The 16,149-nt window shown below is 44.9% G+C and overlaps 1 protein-coding gene across 6 annotated transcripts in view; it reads left to right on the top strand.

Moving 5' to 3' along the window:
- The first annotated feature begins 258 nt into the window (after positions 1-258).
- The window catches only part of LOC146797097 (uncharacterized), a 679,272-nt gene continuing 663,381 nt past the window's right edge, over positions 259-16,149 (top strand). The window contains exon 1 of one of the 6 annotated variants that reach the window (XM_085629734.1): positions 259-379. Coding sequence is in view for 2 of the 6 variants with exons in the window: in XM_085629729.1 (XP_085485855.1) it covers positions 627-720 (94 nt within the window). In the remaining 4 variants the exon portion in view is untranslated. Of the gene's footprint in view, positions 1,171-16,149 lie in introns of all 6 variants that reach the window. The other 5 variants (XM_085629733.1, XM_085629730.1, XM_085629729.1 and 2 more) reach the window with 5 other exon arrangements.

Raw genomic sequence — 16,149 nt, 5'->3', positions numbered from 1 at the left:
GTTGTAAAGGCAGGGCTGGAAGAACAGAGTGCAAGTGAAATCTCTGGAGACTTCGGCCTCCGGTAATGCAGGTGTCTGTGTTCACTCTTGTGCTGTTTTAACAGCACCGACTGCCTGAACTATTTAAGCACAGAAACCACGACGTGTGCCCAGAAGCAGGCGCTCTGCACCTCCAAAGTGTGCCGGGGGATGGAACATCTCTAGCCCTTCCCGCCATGGATTGAACAAAAGAGAGGAACGGAAAGAATGAGGTCATATAGCTGAGATGCAGGTCACGTGCCCATGTGTGGGTGCAAAACTTCACAAGCTGCGCGAGGCAGGAAGGAAGCAATTGAGTGATCGCACAGGAGACGGGCTGTGCCAGAAACGCGTTAAAAAGGTGGGAGAGGCTCCAGGCTGTAATCGCATCCCTCAATCCCACATCCTTTTAGCGGAATCCGTTCGCGACAGTCAGTCCCCGCGGTAAGGGGTAGCAGCTGAGCTGAGGCTGCTGCTGAGCGACAGTCTCTGCAGCCACCAGCAGCCGGCCTGCGAGATGCTGCGAGGCTCCGCCCCCTCCCTGTGTCAGCCGTGCACTTCCTGCCTGTACCACAACACAAGCACCTCACTCATCCCCGAGCCGGCGGATGCCATGCCTTTATCTCTTCCCTGGCATCAGCCACTGTTTCCCTAACCTGCCATCGCTGCACAGATTTACGGCCCCAGCCACACAGTTTGCAGGTAACGTGTGTACTTCTGCACGCTGTGTGTGTGGCTGCAGGACTTCTCCCCACCCCGTGAATGTGCAAAGTGATGTTTGCGGTCTTCCTCTTCTGGAAGGGCTCTCCCTGTGGCGTCGCCTCATTACTGCAGTCCGTTGGTTTCTGTATTTTTTTTTTTTTTGCATTGAAGAAGCACAGTTTTGGTTGGGTTTGCCCGAGCAGAGCCAGCTGTTGGAGTGCAGCTCGCTCCTTCCCACTTCACACGTCATCAAAGAGAGACCGCTCAGCCCTGGACCGTGTGTTTTGCATTCTCCTAAACACATGAAATGACGGGTGGGGGCTGCGCTAGCGTTACGCATCTGTTTTCTCTGCAGTGACCACCAATGTTGTTCTGCCTCTCGTCTCCCCCTAGAGGCACCCATGGAGCAGGAGTGTGCAGATGCCCTCAACCACGTCTTCTCCACTGATGGTAAACATTCCAACCTTTCTTTCAGTTAAAGATATTTCTTACCCGCTCAGCAGCATTCAGCTTTATTTTACAGGGGTGGAAAATGCCCTAAGTAGGGGCTTTGGTGGCAGAAAGGTGCTGAGTAATGCATCTTAGTTCCAAACTATTGGAAACGTTGCCACCTTGCAGAGACCTAAAGATATTGAGGCTCAGCCAATGCACACGCACGTCACTCCTGCGCATCCCTTCCCAGTGCAGGCCTTGCGCTCACTTTTTAGCTCTAACCCATGCCATGCCCCCTTTCTTGTGTATCATTAATACTTAAGCTTAGGGGTGGCAGGCCAGGATGGCGTAAATGAAAAGACAACCAGCGGGTGGGTGTTAAGAAGGCTGTGACATCAAAACATTCTAGGAGTGCAACGGTAACGCAAGGGGCAGCCTGTTGGCGGTAGTAAGGGTGCTTCATTTGTACTGGCACCTGTTGGCGGTAGTAAGGGTGCCTCATTTGGACTGGCAGCCTGTTGGTGGAAGTAATGGTGCCTCATTTGTACTTGCATCCTGTTGTCGGTAGTAAGGGTGCCTCATTTGTACTTGCAGCCTGTTGTCGGTAGTAAGGGTGCCTCATTTGTACTTGCATCCTGTTGGCGGTAGTAAGGGTGCCTCATTTGTACTGGCAGCCTGTTGGCGGTAACAAGTTTGCCTCATTTGTACTAGCACCTGTTGGCAGTAGTAAGGGTGCTTCATTTGTACTGGCACCTGTTGGTGGAAGTAAGGGTGCCTCATTTGTACTTGCATCCTGTTGGTGGAAGTAAAGGTGCCTCATTTGTACTTGCATCCTGTTGGCAGTAGTAACGGTGCCTCATTTGTACTTGCATCCTGTTGGCGGTAGTAAGGGTGCCTCATTTGTACTGGCACCTGTTGGCGGTAACAAGGTTGCCTCATTTGTACTGGCACCTGTTGGCGGTAGTAAGGGTGCCTCATTTGTACTTGCATCCTGTTGGTGGAAGTAGGCTTGCCTCATTTGTACTGGCACCTGTTGGTGGAAGTAAGGGTGCCTCATTTGTACTTGCATCCTGTTGGTGGAAGTAAGGGTGCCTCATTTGTACTTGCATCCTGTTGGCGGTAGTAAGGGTGCCTCATTTGTACTGGCACCTGTTGGCGGTAGTAAGGGTGCTTCATTTGTAAAGGCAGCCTGTTGGCGGTAACAAGGTTGCCTCATTTGTACTTGCAGCCTGTCAGCGGTAGTAAGGTTGCCTCATTTGGACTGGCACCTGTTGGCGGTAGTAAGGGTGTTTCATTTGTACTGGCACCTGTTGGCGGTAGTGAGGTTACCTCATTTGTACTGGCACCTGTTGGCAGTAGTAAGGGTGCTTCATTTGTACTTGCATCCTGTTGGCGGTAGTAAGGGTGCCTCATTTGTACTGGCACCTGTTGGTGGTAGTAAGTGTGCTTCATTTGTACTGGCAGCCTGTTGGCGGTAACAAGGTTGCCTCATTTGTACTTGCAGCCTGTCGGCGGTAGTAAGGGTGCTTCATTTGTACTGGCACCTGTTGGCGGTAGTAAGGTTGCCTCATTTGTACTGGCAGCCTGTTGGCGGTAGTAAGGGTGCTTCATTTGTACTTGCATCCTGTTGGCGGTAGTAAGGGTGCTTCATTTGTACTGGCAGCCTGTTGGCGGTAACAAAGTTGCCTCATTTGTACTGGCAGCCTGTTGGCGGTAGTAAGGGTGCCTCATTTGTACTGGCACCTCTTGGCGGTAGTAAGGGTGCTTCATTTGGTTCCGGCATTGAGGATTGCTGGACTACACAATGCTCTGGAGTTCCCCATTGTCGAGACGAGGCTGGCTGAAAAGGTAGTTTTTTTAGGTCTCGGCTCGAAGGCTGCGCTTGCGCAGTCTTGCTCCGAGATTTAATGTTTTGGAGTGGGGCTTTAACCCGCCCCTTTTTTTTTACCTCTTCTCCATTGGCTGGCCTCTTGAATGCTGGCCAGCCATTGGAGAAGAGGTTTGTCTCTCCGAACAGGCCCCGTTCTTTTCGGATTCGGGGGCGTGTTTTTTGCTACTTTTCGAGTTATCTCCTCCAGCCAATGGCAAGAGGAGAACACGCCCCCGAATCCGAAAGCGCCGCTGCCTTTCTCCGAGGCATTTCTGCTTCGCCTCGGAGAAAGGCAGTGGTGTGCTTGTCTCCTTTAGCCTTCAATTTCTCTCCTGTAAGACTCTTGCCCGTTCCTCTCCCCCGGAGAACGTTTCAAAGACAGAAATACACGTCTTTGTCCCCGTTGGTCACGAGGTCCGGTCTGGTCGGCGTCGCGGAGGCGATCGTTTCTTTCGTCCGGTTTTGAGGTGAGTCAGGGCGGAGATTTGGCGTCCCTGCTTCTCACTCGGGTGTTATCGGATTGCTAGGGGTGAGGAGACTGGGCCATATGTTGTACAGACCCACTACTCGCTATTGTGTCCCTCGTCTGGCGTCGGTCGTGTTAAGCCGTGTCTGGTGGCTTAGAGGACTAATGCGTCCACTGTGGGGGAGGGGCTGCCCTCGTGGTTACAGCTTTAAACGGAGGGTTCACTCAGCCGTTCATGCCCCTGCGGTCGACAAAATGAATACTTTGGTTACGTTCCCCGACAATGTACTGTGCAGCCCAACTGGTTCTGGTTTGCGCTATAGAACTTCAGAATAAATGAATAAACATGTAGAGAAACGGGATTTTTTTTTTGTTTTTGTTAAATGGCGTGGATATATGTAAATTGTTGATGTCAGACTGAATTTAATGAAGTTAATTGCCAGAGCTCTGGGTATTAACACACATGGGTTTTTAGGTCTATTTCAACAGTGCAGCTGTTACCTGTCCTTTTAACCTACACCAATATTTTTGGTGGGTGAGCCTGGACACTGAAGTTTACTGGCGCGTTCACTGTAGCTCATCGTTTCGAAGGTGACTGTTAGCTTCGTTGGTTTAAAGCCATGGTCGAGGGTTCGATCCCCGTGATGGCCTGTATTTTTGGGTAATTCAGGTCCGACGGCTCACTTGTCTGGGCAGCAAGGGCATGGTTGGCCAGGCGTGATCGGTCGAAACTATGCTAGCCGAAGAAGGGTGGCCTGAAACATGCAGCGCTCGGCCTGCATGTATCTTACTAACCGCCGACTCGCCGGTGCTAGGCGGCGAAGGGAGTGGCGGTGAACGGCAACATGGGGCAGGGAACGTGGTTTTTTAGAAGGGGGAAAATTGGTTTATTCGCAGGCCCTCTGTTGCGTCGGACACGCACCCGCTCTCGACGCCTTTTGGTCTGGTCCGGGGCCTCTGGTCTGGCATCCCTTTCGGTGCAGAACATCCTCTCCGCGTGGGGCATTGTTGCAAGCGTCGCGGCGCACTCTGCTTCTTCGGCTGCTTCTGCTCCTTTTGTGGTCTTTCTAGCTCTCTGCCTGCTGTATCACTGTATAGTCTTTCACTTTTTACCTCAAACATTTTATTTACTTTTCTCGTTATTTTACAGTAGCGCATCTGAAAACGTCGTACTGAGCTGCTCCCTCCTTCCAAAAAATAAAAAGATTGTTTAGGCTGGTGCCTATGTCCTCAGGAGTTTTCACACCCCTTAATGGAAGTCGCAGTTCAAAGCCTTGGAAAACGAGCTGGAAAACTACAATTTACATTGGTTTTCAGACGTTTTCCCTGCCACCCTGTGATATTGGAGGCTCACCGGGAGACCGTGTGATGGTAGCTGATATCGTATATAACACAGTGACACCGTGTGAGTTGGGAGGTATGCAACTCAGTGAGAATGATCTAATACTTGAAGAATTTTTTCACTGTTCCTACCAGAACGGGTACATTTTGACTGCCCAGAACAGATTTTAGCGATAAATATATTACTACAAGAATTGTTTTCTGTATTTGAAACTATTGCAGCCCCAATACTTCATTTGACTTACTTAACATTTGAACAGGAGGTGAAGTGGGTGCCACTTCTGCTTTGGCTCCCAAGATCAATGTGTATGTGTCTATATCTATGTCTGTGGCTTTCTGTGTGTGTGTGTGTGTGTGTGTGGCTGTTTGTGTGTGTATGTGGCTCTGTGTGTGTGTGGGTGGCTCTGTGTGTGTGTGTGGTAGGCTCTGTGTGTGTGGCTCTGTGTGGGTGGCTTTTTTTGTAGGTGGCTCTATGTGTGGTGGCTCTGTCTGTGTGTGGGTAACTGTGTGTAGGTGGCTCTGTGGGTGGCTCTATTTGTGTGTGGGTTGCTCTGTGAGTTGCTCTTTGTGGGTGGCTCTGTGTGTGTGGGTGGCTTTGTGTGTGTGGCTCTGTGGGTGCAAATGCAATAGGTCTCGCATTTGAGAGTGATTAAGCTATTGACATTGTAAATAACAATGCCGTTTCTTTAAATGTTTTAAAAACAAAAACTAATGTCATGAGCAATGCCAATGGCTCTAACTTTAACAATGCCGAGACCATTGCATTGTAAATGCTTGTTTGTCTTGTTCTGAATGAGCAGGGCATTGCGAATGCGCTGGGGGAGGTTGTTCCTTAGTCAGGGACCCGTCACAGAGAATGTATTTGTATGTGTGGTATGTAAATCGCGCACCTAACCAGACAGCTGAGCATTGTACGAGGTCTGTTGTACAGATAGTGGTGATACCTTTGTTCATGGTTACCCTGAGAAGGTTGTCGGTTGTTCGCATTCGTTTTTGCCCAGTAGGTAGACTGTTGATGGCCCTTCAAGGTATTTGCAGGTGAAGCGTGCCATTTTAAAGTTTATTCTAGCCGTAAATAGTAAAGTAAGTAAGGAGAGTCGAGTAAGGGTGATTGGTATATTTTCAGAGCCCAAAGATGATGCGTACATGTGTCCCAGATATCGCATAGATCAACCCATATGACCGAAAGTCTGAATAACTTATACTGCCCTATAGTGAATCACTTACACCTGCTAGATGCTATTGACATCCGTGGTACCCTTCTGGTTTCAGCCAACTCTTTCAAACCTTTCACAAGGGTTCCAGTAATTTGCCACCATTTTATCTAGAGGTTGTAGATTTAAAAAAAAAATATTTTATCCTTTTTGTTTTCTTGCAATTAAAGTAATAGCATGCATCATTATCCTAAATGAAGATATACATGAAATTGATGGCCTTAATCCCATATTTCTACTTTACGGCCCTGGCTGCTCATTGGAAGAAGAGTCTCTTAAAAAGGACCTTGTGGCCTCCACAGCTGACACCACATAGGACATATTAGTTGCAGAAAATAACTGAAGTTTATCAAACCCAGGTACCCTAGCTGATAATGGTGGGGACTCAATCCAAGGCTCTAGAATTCCCAGAAATCAGTAATCTGCTAAAAGGCCTTAATTCCAATAATTTTCAATACAGACTCTTGGCACCATTATACGAGCCTGTCTCTTACTGTCACTAAGCAGCAGAAGGATCGAGTCTGCCTCCTCTAAAGGTACCGGTACGAAGGGCACCAACAATGTCTTGAGTTACCAATGACCTATTTGGGTAGTAACTTTCTCTCTCAGCCATTGAGTACTGCAAATCCCACAATGCACAGCTTAGAGTCTGCTGGTACCAACAACGGCTGGAAGTCGTAAAAGACACCGTTCCACTAGTCAAGTATGAGCTGTTGCGCTCCTTCTGCTGATTCACATCAGACCCACAAGCCATGAACGTCTAAGTGGATTCTTTTTTGGATCGGACATGCATGCCTGGAAAGAAAGGCCAACAACTTTGGCCTCCCACAAGGCCATAGCGGATCTTTAGTCCCATTATTTACAGGATCCCCTCCAAATGATATCTTTGGGACTCTTCAGGATAAGCATGGGCTTGGCTCAGTTGAGGATTTTACAGAATCACATTCTCTGAGGATTTTGGGCTTCCCAATAGCTTCTCCTTCCTAGGATGCCTCTGACTTCATCTCGAGGGAAATACGTGAGGTGAATGTGAAGAACCACAATGACTCTAGATTCCTGATCCCTGCACCACCACCGAAGGGCACGGAGTTGCTGGCCCTGTGGTGCTATGCACCCATTGCTTCCCCTGTGGAGGTTCCTAACGAGGTACCTCAGGATGGAATGTGGTTTATAGCACCCATATGTGGGCGTTCAGCCTTGGGCTTAGGCCCTGCTCACCTTCTAGCGGAAACGCCAGTTCTGGCTCCAGTCACTCATTGATGTTGGTACAGATCATGCACATGCTACAGACACCTGGGTAGCTGCAACTTTCAGCTGCAGCTGAAGACATGTTATTTAGTAGCAACTTTCACAGCGATAACATTGAACCGTGTGAATGAATTTTTCAAAAAAACTCTTTTGCAGATGAACTCTGGTGCGAGTGGTTACAGATCTGAATATATCAATAAATAGTTCATGCTATTTTATCTGCTATAGTGTAATATGTGGAGGACAGATAGCTACTTTGCAATATTGATAGCAATGTAGGTTGCAGTTTCTGTTTACAAATCGCCTCCTTTCTTAAATGCCACTTGACTAAGGATGCAGAGCATTGGGTCGTTAGGATGCATGATTATATCCGAGCCTCGGCAATGGTGAAATTGCATGCAAAGGAGTCTTACTCCTTCTTGGTGAGAGGAGTCTATGTTTTCATAGATATTTCGGAAGGCTTCTCTGAAGAGACTTGTTCTCAATGTTCTTAAATTTGCCAAGTTGGGTTAATGTTTCAGGTTTGGTCTGTGCTCGCACCATGGATGATGTTCCCCAGAGTGGGCCTTTCAGTGGAACATGGCAAGAACTAGTTGTATTGTTGGTCTCAAGTTCATGAACAGTGACTGTATATAGTTCGGCTTGTTCTTGTCAATGCTTGAAAACAGCACTAAGGATGTTAAACTGTATTCTCTGCACGGATTGAAGCGAGTGCAATTCTTTTATATCAAATGTGTTATGAAAAGATTTCTTTAAACTGAAACAGTCTGGCTGCTTATTATTTAATTCTCTGCTGTTTCTTCATTTCATTCTTGGCCTGCGCAGCGTAGCCCACATTATTATAGGAGTCCAGATGATGTTATCTGCTGCATCACAGGAATGTGGAGAAAAATTACGCTTGTTTGTGTGCTGCAAACTAAGAATGCATAACGAGGTGATGTTATGTTGTTTGGATCAGCCCAAGAGTGCCCAGAGAGGTAACGTAATGTTGACTGGAACAGCCAGAGTGCACAGAGAGGTGACACTACATTGACTGAAGTAACCTAAGAGCCACAGAGAGGTGACACTACATTGACCTGAAGTAACCTAAGAGTGCACAGAGAGGTGACACTTCATTGACTGAAGTAACCTAAAAGCGCACAGAGAGGCGACACTACATTGACTGAAGCAGCCAGAGAGCTCACAGTGAGGTGACACTACATTGACTGAAGCAGCCAGAGAGCTCACAGTGAGGTGACACTACATCGACTGAAGTAACCTAAGAGCACACAGAGAGGTGACACTACATCGACTGAAGTAACCTAAGAGAGGTAACAAACACTGTGTTGACTGGAGCAGTCTGAGAGCTCCGAGAGAGGTGACACTACATTGACTGAAGTAACCTAAGAGTGCCCAGAGAAGTAACACTACGTTGACTGGACCAGCTTCAGAGTGCACAGAGAGGTGATCCAGTGTTGTCTGCTGCAGGCTAAGAATGCTCATTGGAGATCATCTGTTGTCTGCTGCACCCTAGTAATGCTGGAAGAGATGCTTAGATATTATCTCAAGAGATGGTGTAGCTACTTCAAAAACATGCTTTTGCATTGGCACCCCAGTGAGTGATAAGTTCTACTCCGCTTGTACCTCCACCAGACTCTTCCCTCTGGGCACCACTCAAGACATAGCAAATAACACATGCATAATCTTTTCATACACCAGTATTTCTTGAAACCCTAGACACCTTGCTCACTAACCGGCTCTTAAACTTGAAAAGGAATTTTTGGAAGCTTGGTAGGTTTGAGACGTAATACCTTATATTTGCTTAGCGTTGCTCTTGGCCTTGTAGAATACATGAATGTCAGTGGACTCAACAAAGAATAATTGCATTCCTCTAACCCCACTTTGGAACAAAGAATTTGGTGAGCCTTCCATTGGGTGGAAAATAATTCTTTGCAGTTTCAACTAACTCTGCTGGTTCAATGTTTTTTCATTTCCTCAGTGAATGTACCGATGAAAGACTCCTAGTCGGGACCTTCAAACTGGGCAGGTTATGTGGAGGGCTTTGCAAGGTTTTCAATTAACACACTAGAGAGGCTAACACTTTTCTTTCTTGGAGCTGTGCCTATCATCCGTTTTCCAAGATTATTTAAACTGCACTTAGATAAATACAATGAACTTGTCATGAGAATCCCCGAACATATGGGCGAAGAGGAATGGATTTTGGCTGGTTGATGAGTTCTAGGAGGTTTGGTATGTTTCTCGTGTACAGGGAAAAGCGTGCTGGTGACTTGCTCAGGAATGCGGAATAGGTGCCCTCTAAACCACTTGTGGCTCTTGCGAGGCATCCAGTTGCTGCGGCTTTTGGTGAATCGACCCATGTAGTCTAGGTATATATATATGTTTTTCTACAGCACTGCTTCCCAAACGTTTTAGAACCACAGCCCAATTTTTTGATCGACAAACTTTTGCAACCCACCTAGCTTTAATAGAGGAGACAGGCAATTTTCTAATTTAACTAAAGCATTGTGTGGTAGCACACTGACATTTTCAGACCACATATTTTCCATTGAAATAACCACTAAATGTGCACAGACATACAGTTTCACTGATAAAACTATACTACACACAAATGATAACATGTACAAATCTGGTTTCTGTGAATATTTATCATTTGTGCTTCACCATATAAAATGTCATGATTTGTTTTGATCCTATTAAAATCTTTGTTTCCATCACACTTCAGAATTACAAAAAATGTGCTTTATTTAGCTTTGTTGTATTCCGCTTTAGGTGTCCGTATATAGGTTTTCCTGAAACATGTCCTTATATAGGCACAATTCGCATTGCCCTTATATAGGCATAAGATCCCAGTCCTTATTTAGGCATTAGCCATGCTATCCAAATACAGGCATGGTCACCTACTTCCGTCCACCTCAACGTCACAACGAGTTCTTAGAAACCAGACCCTTGAGCTCTTGGGAGTTCCCCTAGCACAGGATTATTGATTTCTTCAAGAACTCATTTATTATGCATGAACCCCTATTCCTTAAGGGTTCATTCCTGACATCTTCCTCTTCCCAACTTTACGTCAATGCTAACGTTCCAAGGCACCTACCAGGTATAAATTTACCTTCCCGTGCCCAAGCAAGTAGGAGGAGACCTGGACTTTAGAGGAGCCCGTGTCCCGGCCTGACGCACTGACAAGAGACGCTGTCATCCCTGCTCACAGAGAATCCAGCTTCCAGTGTTCTGACTCCCTTTGCGGGGTGTTTGAGTTCGAGACCCGGGAAGAGATTCCCACCTCTCTCATTCTCAAGGTATGGAGCTGACTAGAACTTAGAGGGACTCTTGGCATACCAAACTTAGCCTCCCATACTATAGAATAGTATACTATAGAATACATCACCTACTTCTTACCTTGTACTACACTTAGGTTAGGTACACTGGGGTAGAACTAGTTAGAGAAGCATCTTATGAGTACTTGCATTTTTAGCTTGCGTTATTTATGTATATGAATATATGTGTCATAGCTAAAAGATAATTCTAGCGCAGTATTATTTCTTTCTACTGCTTACGCTGTACATAATATATCTTGCATACTGTCTTACGATTGTAACAGCTCAGATCTCTTACACGAGACACAAGACTGTTCAATAAATCCTTTTATTGAAACGCCTGTCTATTCTTTCTGTGTAACTCTGCAGAAATTAAGCATGCACGATTAGCTGAGTGAAACTGTTATCTGTTGTTTCCACGATTCTGAGAGTGTTCCGATTCTAAAGGGAAACAAAGTTGTCATGTTTATGCGGTTGCCAGAAATTACTCCCTTCTTGTTTACAAGGCGTTTCTAGTGGCCTCTGAGTTAGCTGGCACAAATTATTTAAGTTTAATGTACTCGATAGGGGCATACTGACCTCAGTCCTATGCCAAATCTATAGGGTATATTATTCCAATGCGCAGAGCCTGTTAGAGAAATAGGAACTACACTACATGGCGCCCAACGTTTGGTAAGGCACTAATTTAACTCTAGATACTGAGTAACTCAGTCGTGCTTTTCTCAGAGACCCCTACTCACATACTCCATAAGACGTCTGGAGTGGGTAGGGTTAAGTATCTGCCAAAGGTGAATAGGACAAAAATCCTATGTATTAGCTGTTTGGTTTGTTCAACGTTGAAGGATACAGTGTTCCAAAATATTGTGCACCTTATCTTTATTTCCTTGAAACTTGTTCTACATTTTTCAAAAACAATGTCCCTTAATGGGGATACTAACACCGAGAACGGTGTAGCTGCGGCTGACCCAGTCGTAACAGCTTTAAATTTTACAGGTTTAAATGAAACCGATGAGGGTGTTATAAACATCCCTCCAAACTTAAGGAGAGCCATCACTCTAAAACTTACAAAACACAGCCTAACACCAAGAGGTGTTAGAGCAGTTTTCGTGATAGAGGCACACAAATCCTTTCATACAGAGGTATTCTATTCATGGATTGTATTGCCAGAATCAAATCCAGTAACAAAAGTATTTCACTTCTTTAAAGAAGATGAACCACCTGAGGAATATATTCCTCTCGAGGATATTGAAATTCCACTCAAATACCAGGAGCATAATCTCTGGTTTAAAGGCACCCTAAAACATCACAAAAACATTACCAGGCTTGGTCCACTATGTAGACCAGGAGCACCATGGCCGATTTTAGCTGGCTACACACCCCATCCTGACATCGAAGAGATGTCAGACGAGGAATTACTTACTCAACTACAAGAGTTAATAACAATTTACAGACAATTAGTCCAATATGTCATACAGACTTTCACAGTCCAACCACCAATGACCATTCCAAATCAAACCCCTCAACAGGGGTACACACTAAAAATTACTCCACAGACTTTAAACGCAGTCATGGGTAAAATGCCCACAAAACGTGAACAAATTCCATTCTGGATAGCTCAAAAAATTACTCAAATCGAAGCAGTATTTCCAAATACTAGCCCTTATGAGAAACACAGAATTCTACCAATCTGTTTACCAATGGGGATCACACCACAACCGGAAGACTGCACCACTTGGGGCACAGTCTTTGCTGCCATCTATACTAAAACACATGGTGTTCCGTCAATTGCAGTAATACAGATGTCCTGAAACAAATTCAAAATGAATACGGGACAGAGCCTGCTCTGAATTTAGATATGAAATTACTGAAAAACTTCGACCAGGTCTCAACAATAATATTATCTAATATTAAAGGGGGAGGCAGCATCAGTGATGATCCACCAACGCTTAAGGGAATTTGATGTAACCCAACATCAACATGAACTACCCAGAATAATAGAAAAATCTTATGCAGAATTAGGCAGAGACAGTTTGGGTGGAAAACCTTTGAAGCAAAAACTATCTGAAGATCCTGAGAAGGACTCTATTAAACAAAATCCAACACCTTCTAAAAAGAAGTGGGAAATTACTAAACAAAATTCAAAAGAGAAACGTTCTCAATCCCGAGGCAGGCCTCCTCAAAAGAAGCCCTCTGAAAGGAGGTATAACCTCAGGAATAGGGATAATTTAGATACCTGACAGGTATCAGGATACTGATACACGTTCCTCTCGTACCTTTCAGATATCGTCACAGACATCAGAAAGAAGAGGACAGTCCGATCAACACGTTTAGAAAAATAAATCAAAACCTCAGTTCACCAAAAAGAAGGTAGCGGGTCTAAAGATCAGACATGCCGAAAATACTGAGAACACAGCTCAAGAATGGAGAATGGGCTCAGACAATGCTGGGCAGTGCAGCAGAAGTAACAATAGCTCTCCAGAACCTGGAGGAACTTCTGGAGATAGTGAACTTGAATGAGTACATCACAGTAGAGACTGTAGACACGAGGGTTAGTACTCCACAAAAGTTATATGAAATAACACTCCGGATGGAGGGAGACATACTAAGAAAAGTGAAAGCACTCTTTTGGGAGAAACTTTCAAGGGGTTATGATATATTTTAGCAGAACAGGACTGGCCACCAAAATTTATCAGCCATCTCCAACCATATTCAAATTCACCTAAAATATACTTATGCCAGGAAATGAGCAGTTGCCCAGGCCCCAGAATTATACAAAAATCATGTAGGATGGGATGAGGACTCACCTCACCACAAAATACAGCTAAAAAATCAACCTACTGTACAAAGGCAGTGCCCAAAAAAAGCAAGAAGCTAAAAAACAGGTCTGGGAGATCTTAGATCAACTTGAATCCCAAGGGGTGATTGAAACATGCACCTCCTCAATGAATAATCCTTTGTTTCCTGTATCCAAACCAGACCATACATATCGTCTACTTTTGGATTACAGACACTTGAACACTTGTTCCAAAACATGCACATAGTACAGCATTAATGAATAACATTGTGCGTAAAAAATATAAAACCACATTGGACATTTCAAACGGTTTCTTTTGTCAAAACATAGCACCTGAAAGCAGGTTCTTAACAGCTTTCTCAATAATGGGGACGCGAGTGAATTTTGTCGACTTCCACAAGGGTTCAAAAACAGCCCGGGTTATTGTCGGCAATGGTAACAGAGTTACACAAATTTATGATGACGAGGCATTGTCTTATGTCGATTACATCTATGTGACAGACGATGACCTAGATAGGCACTCGAACAGGGTGAATACCATTATACTGGGCTTCGCCTCTGAGGGCTATAAATTCAACTTTAAAAAATCCAGAATTGCCCATCTCCATGTCCTTTTCCTAGGATATGAGCTTTCAAGTGAAGGAAAAAGCCTGGTAGCCAACTTTTTTAGAAAAGTGCGCTGCTCCAACCGCCAAAAACGCTGAAAAATTTACAATCAACCTTGGGTTTCCTAAATTTTGGAAGAGCTTACATTCTAAATTACGCAGAAAGGGTTAAACCTATCTACGAATTAATCAAACCTGATTTTTCAACAAAACATTGGAAACAGGAACACACAGACATCCTGCGTTCACTCCAAGCTAACATGTTAGCAACAAATCACTTACAAACACGCGTAAATAAACGCAATTTAGTGATACGAATAATTTTGGGTCAATGTGGATTTACCTATTTAACATTTAATGAGGGTGAAAAAGTACCTATAGCATACAAATCACATTTGTATACACAAGCAGAAATGCGCTTCACTTTAACAGAATAAATACTGACAGCAGTTCAAACCGTTGTAGCAAAAGAAAGAGCACTAGCTCAGGGGAAACGCATTATTGTCGTGACTCCAGTACCAGCCTTAGAGGCGGTTACAAAAGCGAGCATTCCAAATGCAAAAGCTTTACATCCTAGATGGATACAATGGGTTAATTCTCTTGCTGCAACTGATGTTGAATATGTTTTTGATCCGGATTTAAAAACACAAGCGTTCCTGCAATATGAACATGACTGTCCTCTGCCCATTGAAATTCTGCCTCTTGATCAGTACGAATTCATAGTGACGGATCAGCACTACCCGCTACAGGGAGTAAGCAAGCTTACAGTTCAGCGTGCGCAATCGTTAAAGGTCGCATGCGCGATGGTAACTTCCGACCAATGGTCACTAAAACTCAATCTCTAGGAGATTATACAGCTCAGCGAGCTGAACTACAAGCATTCAAACTGGCACTTGAAAGTACAGATCGGGAATTCCCCACACATATAGTGCGCGATTCCTTTTACTGTGTTCAGTCATATGATGAATATTTACAGAATTGGCTTCAAAACGGATTCAAAGATGCAAAAGGTGGCACAATAAAGCATAAAACGCTTTGGGAACAAGTAGTTCAGTTGAGAAACGAACTACCAAAAGCTCACGTGATGCACACGCTGAGTCATCAACGTGATGGCGTTCACATTGCAGGGAATTCATTGGCTGATGAAGATGCAAAGGGGGCTGTTCGGACGGCTTCCGTAGCTGCGATAACTCGTTCAAAAACGAGAATAGACAATGAGATATTGTTGGCTGTCAATGCTTCAAGCAAAGGCAGTGGTGCAGCGTTACCAAAGAAATTTCCACTCAAGTACTCTTATGTAATTGATGCGAACAACGTTAGTTTTGCTTGAATCCCTGGAGTGGGGGATAGGGTAATTCCAAACATGGAAGCAGCACATGAAGGGATAGCCTCTCACCATGCAGGTGTTTCTGCAACAGTATCTTTACTAAAACAAAGATATTGGTGGCCTGGCATTAGGAAACAGACCAAAAACGATGTTTTGGAATGTGAAACGTCCTGCGCAGACACCCCTGTTGATTTCAGACAAACCATTGGCTTGTGTTTACCTGGACCACTGCGGTCCCTTGCAAAGAGACGGTAACTATAAATATATAATGGTTGCAGTAGATTCGTGCTCAAGGTTCCTATGGCTGTGGCCTCAGCGCTCAGCTGATGCTCTAACTGTTATAAAAGATTTGCGAGTCTTTATCTGCACATACGCAGTTGGCACACTACATTCTGACCAGGGCGCTGTGTTTAGCTCTCGGGCTGACAAAGACGCCATGGCCATCCTGAGGGAAATTCTGTTGTGGAAAGGAAAAACCGGGACATAAAGCAGTCTATAAAAGCTAGAGTATTAGGTTCGGGTGATGGGTGGAACAAACATCTTTATGGGGTCCAACGCTCATTAAATAATTTGCCAAGAAGTTCGCTGGGGGGGTCACTCCATATGAGGTCCTATTTGGGACAAGAATGTGGGTTCCTGATATCGAATGAACAGGCACAGTGGTGGAAAATAAACCTTTTGATATCCAAGATCATTTGGCTATTTTACAGGATCAAAATGAAGTAAGATCAATACAAAGCAGCATTTTCCTGAAGCCAACCACCATTGGGGAAAAACCGTCAGTCCCAGCAAGGCCTGTCTGGATCCCAAAAGTTGGG

This window comes from Triturus cristatus, chromosome 10 (assembly GCF_964204655.1).
Source record: "Triturus cristatus chromosome 10, aTriCri1.1, whole genome shotgun sequence".
NCBI classification, from domain to species: Eukaryota; Metazoa; Chordata; class Amphibia; order Caudata; family Salamandridae; genus Triturus; species Triturus cristatus.
Note: the sequence above shows the minus strand (reverse complement) of the source record. Positions and strands in the feature narration are given on the sequence as shown.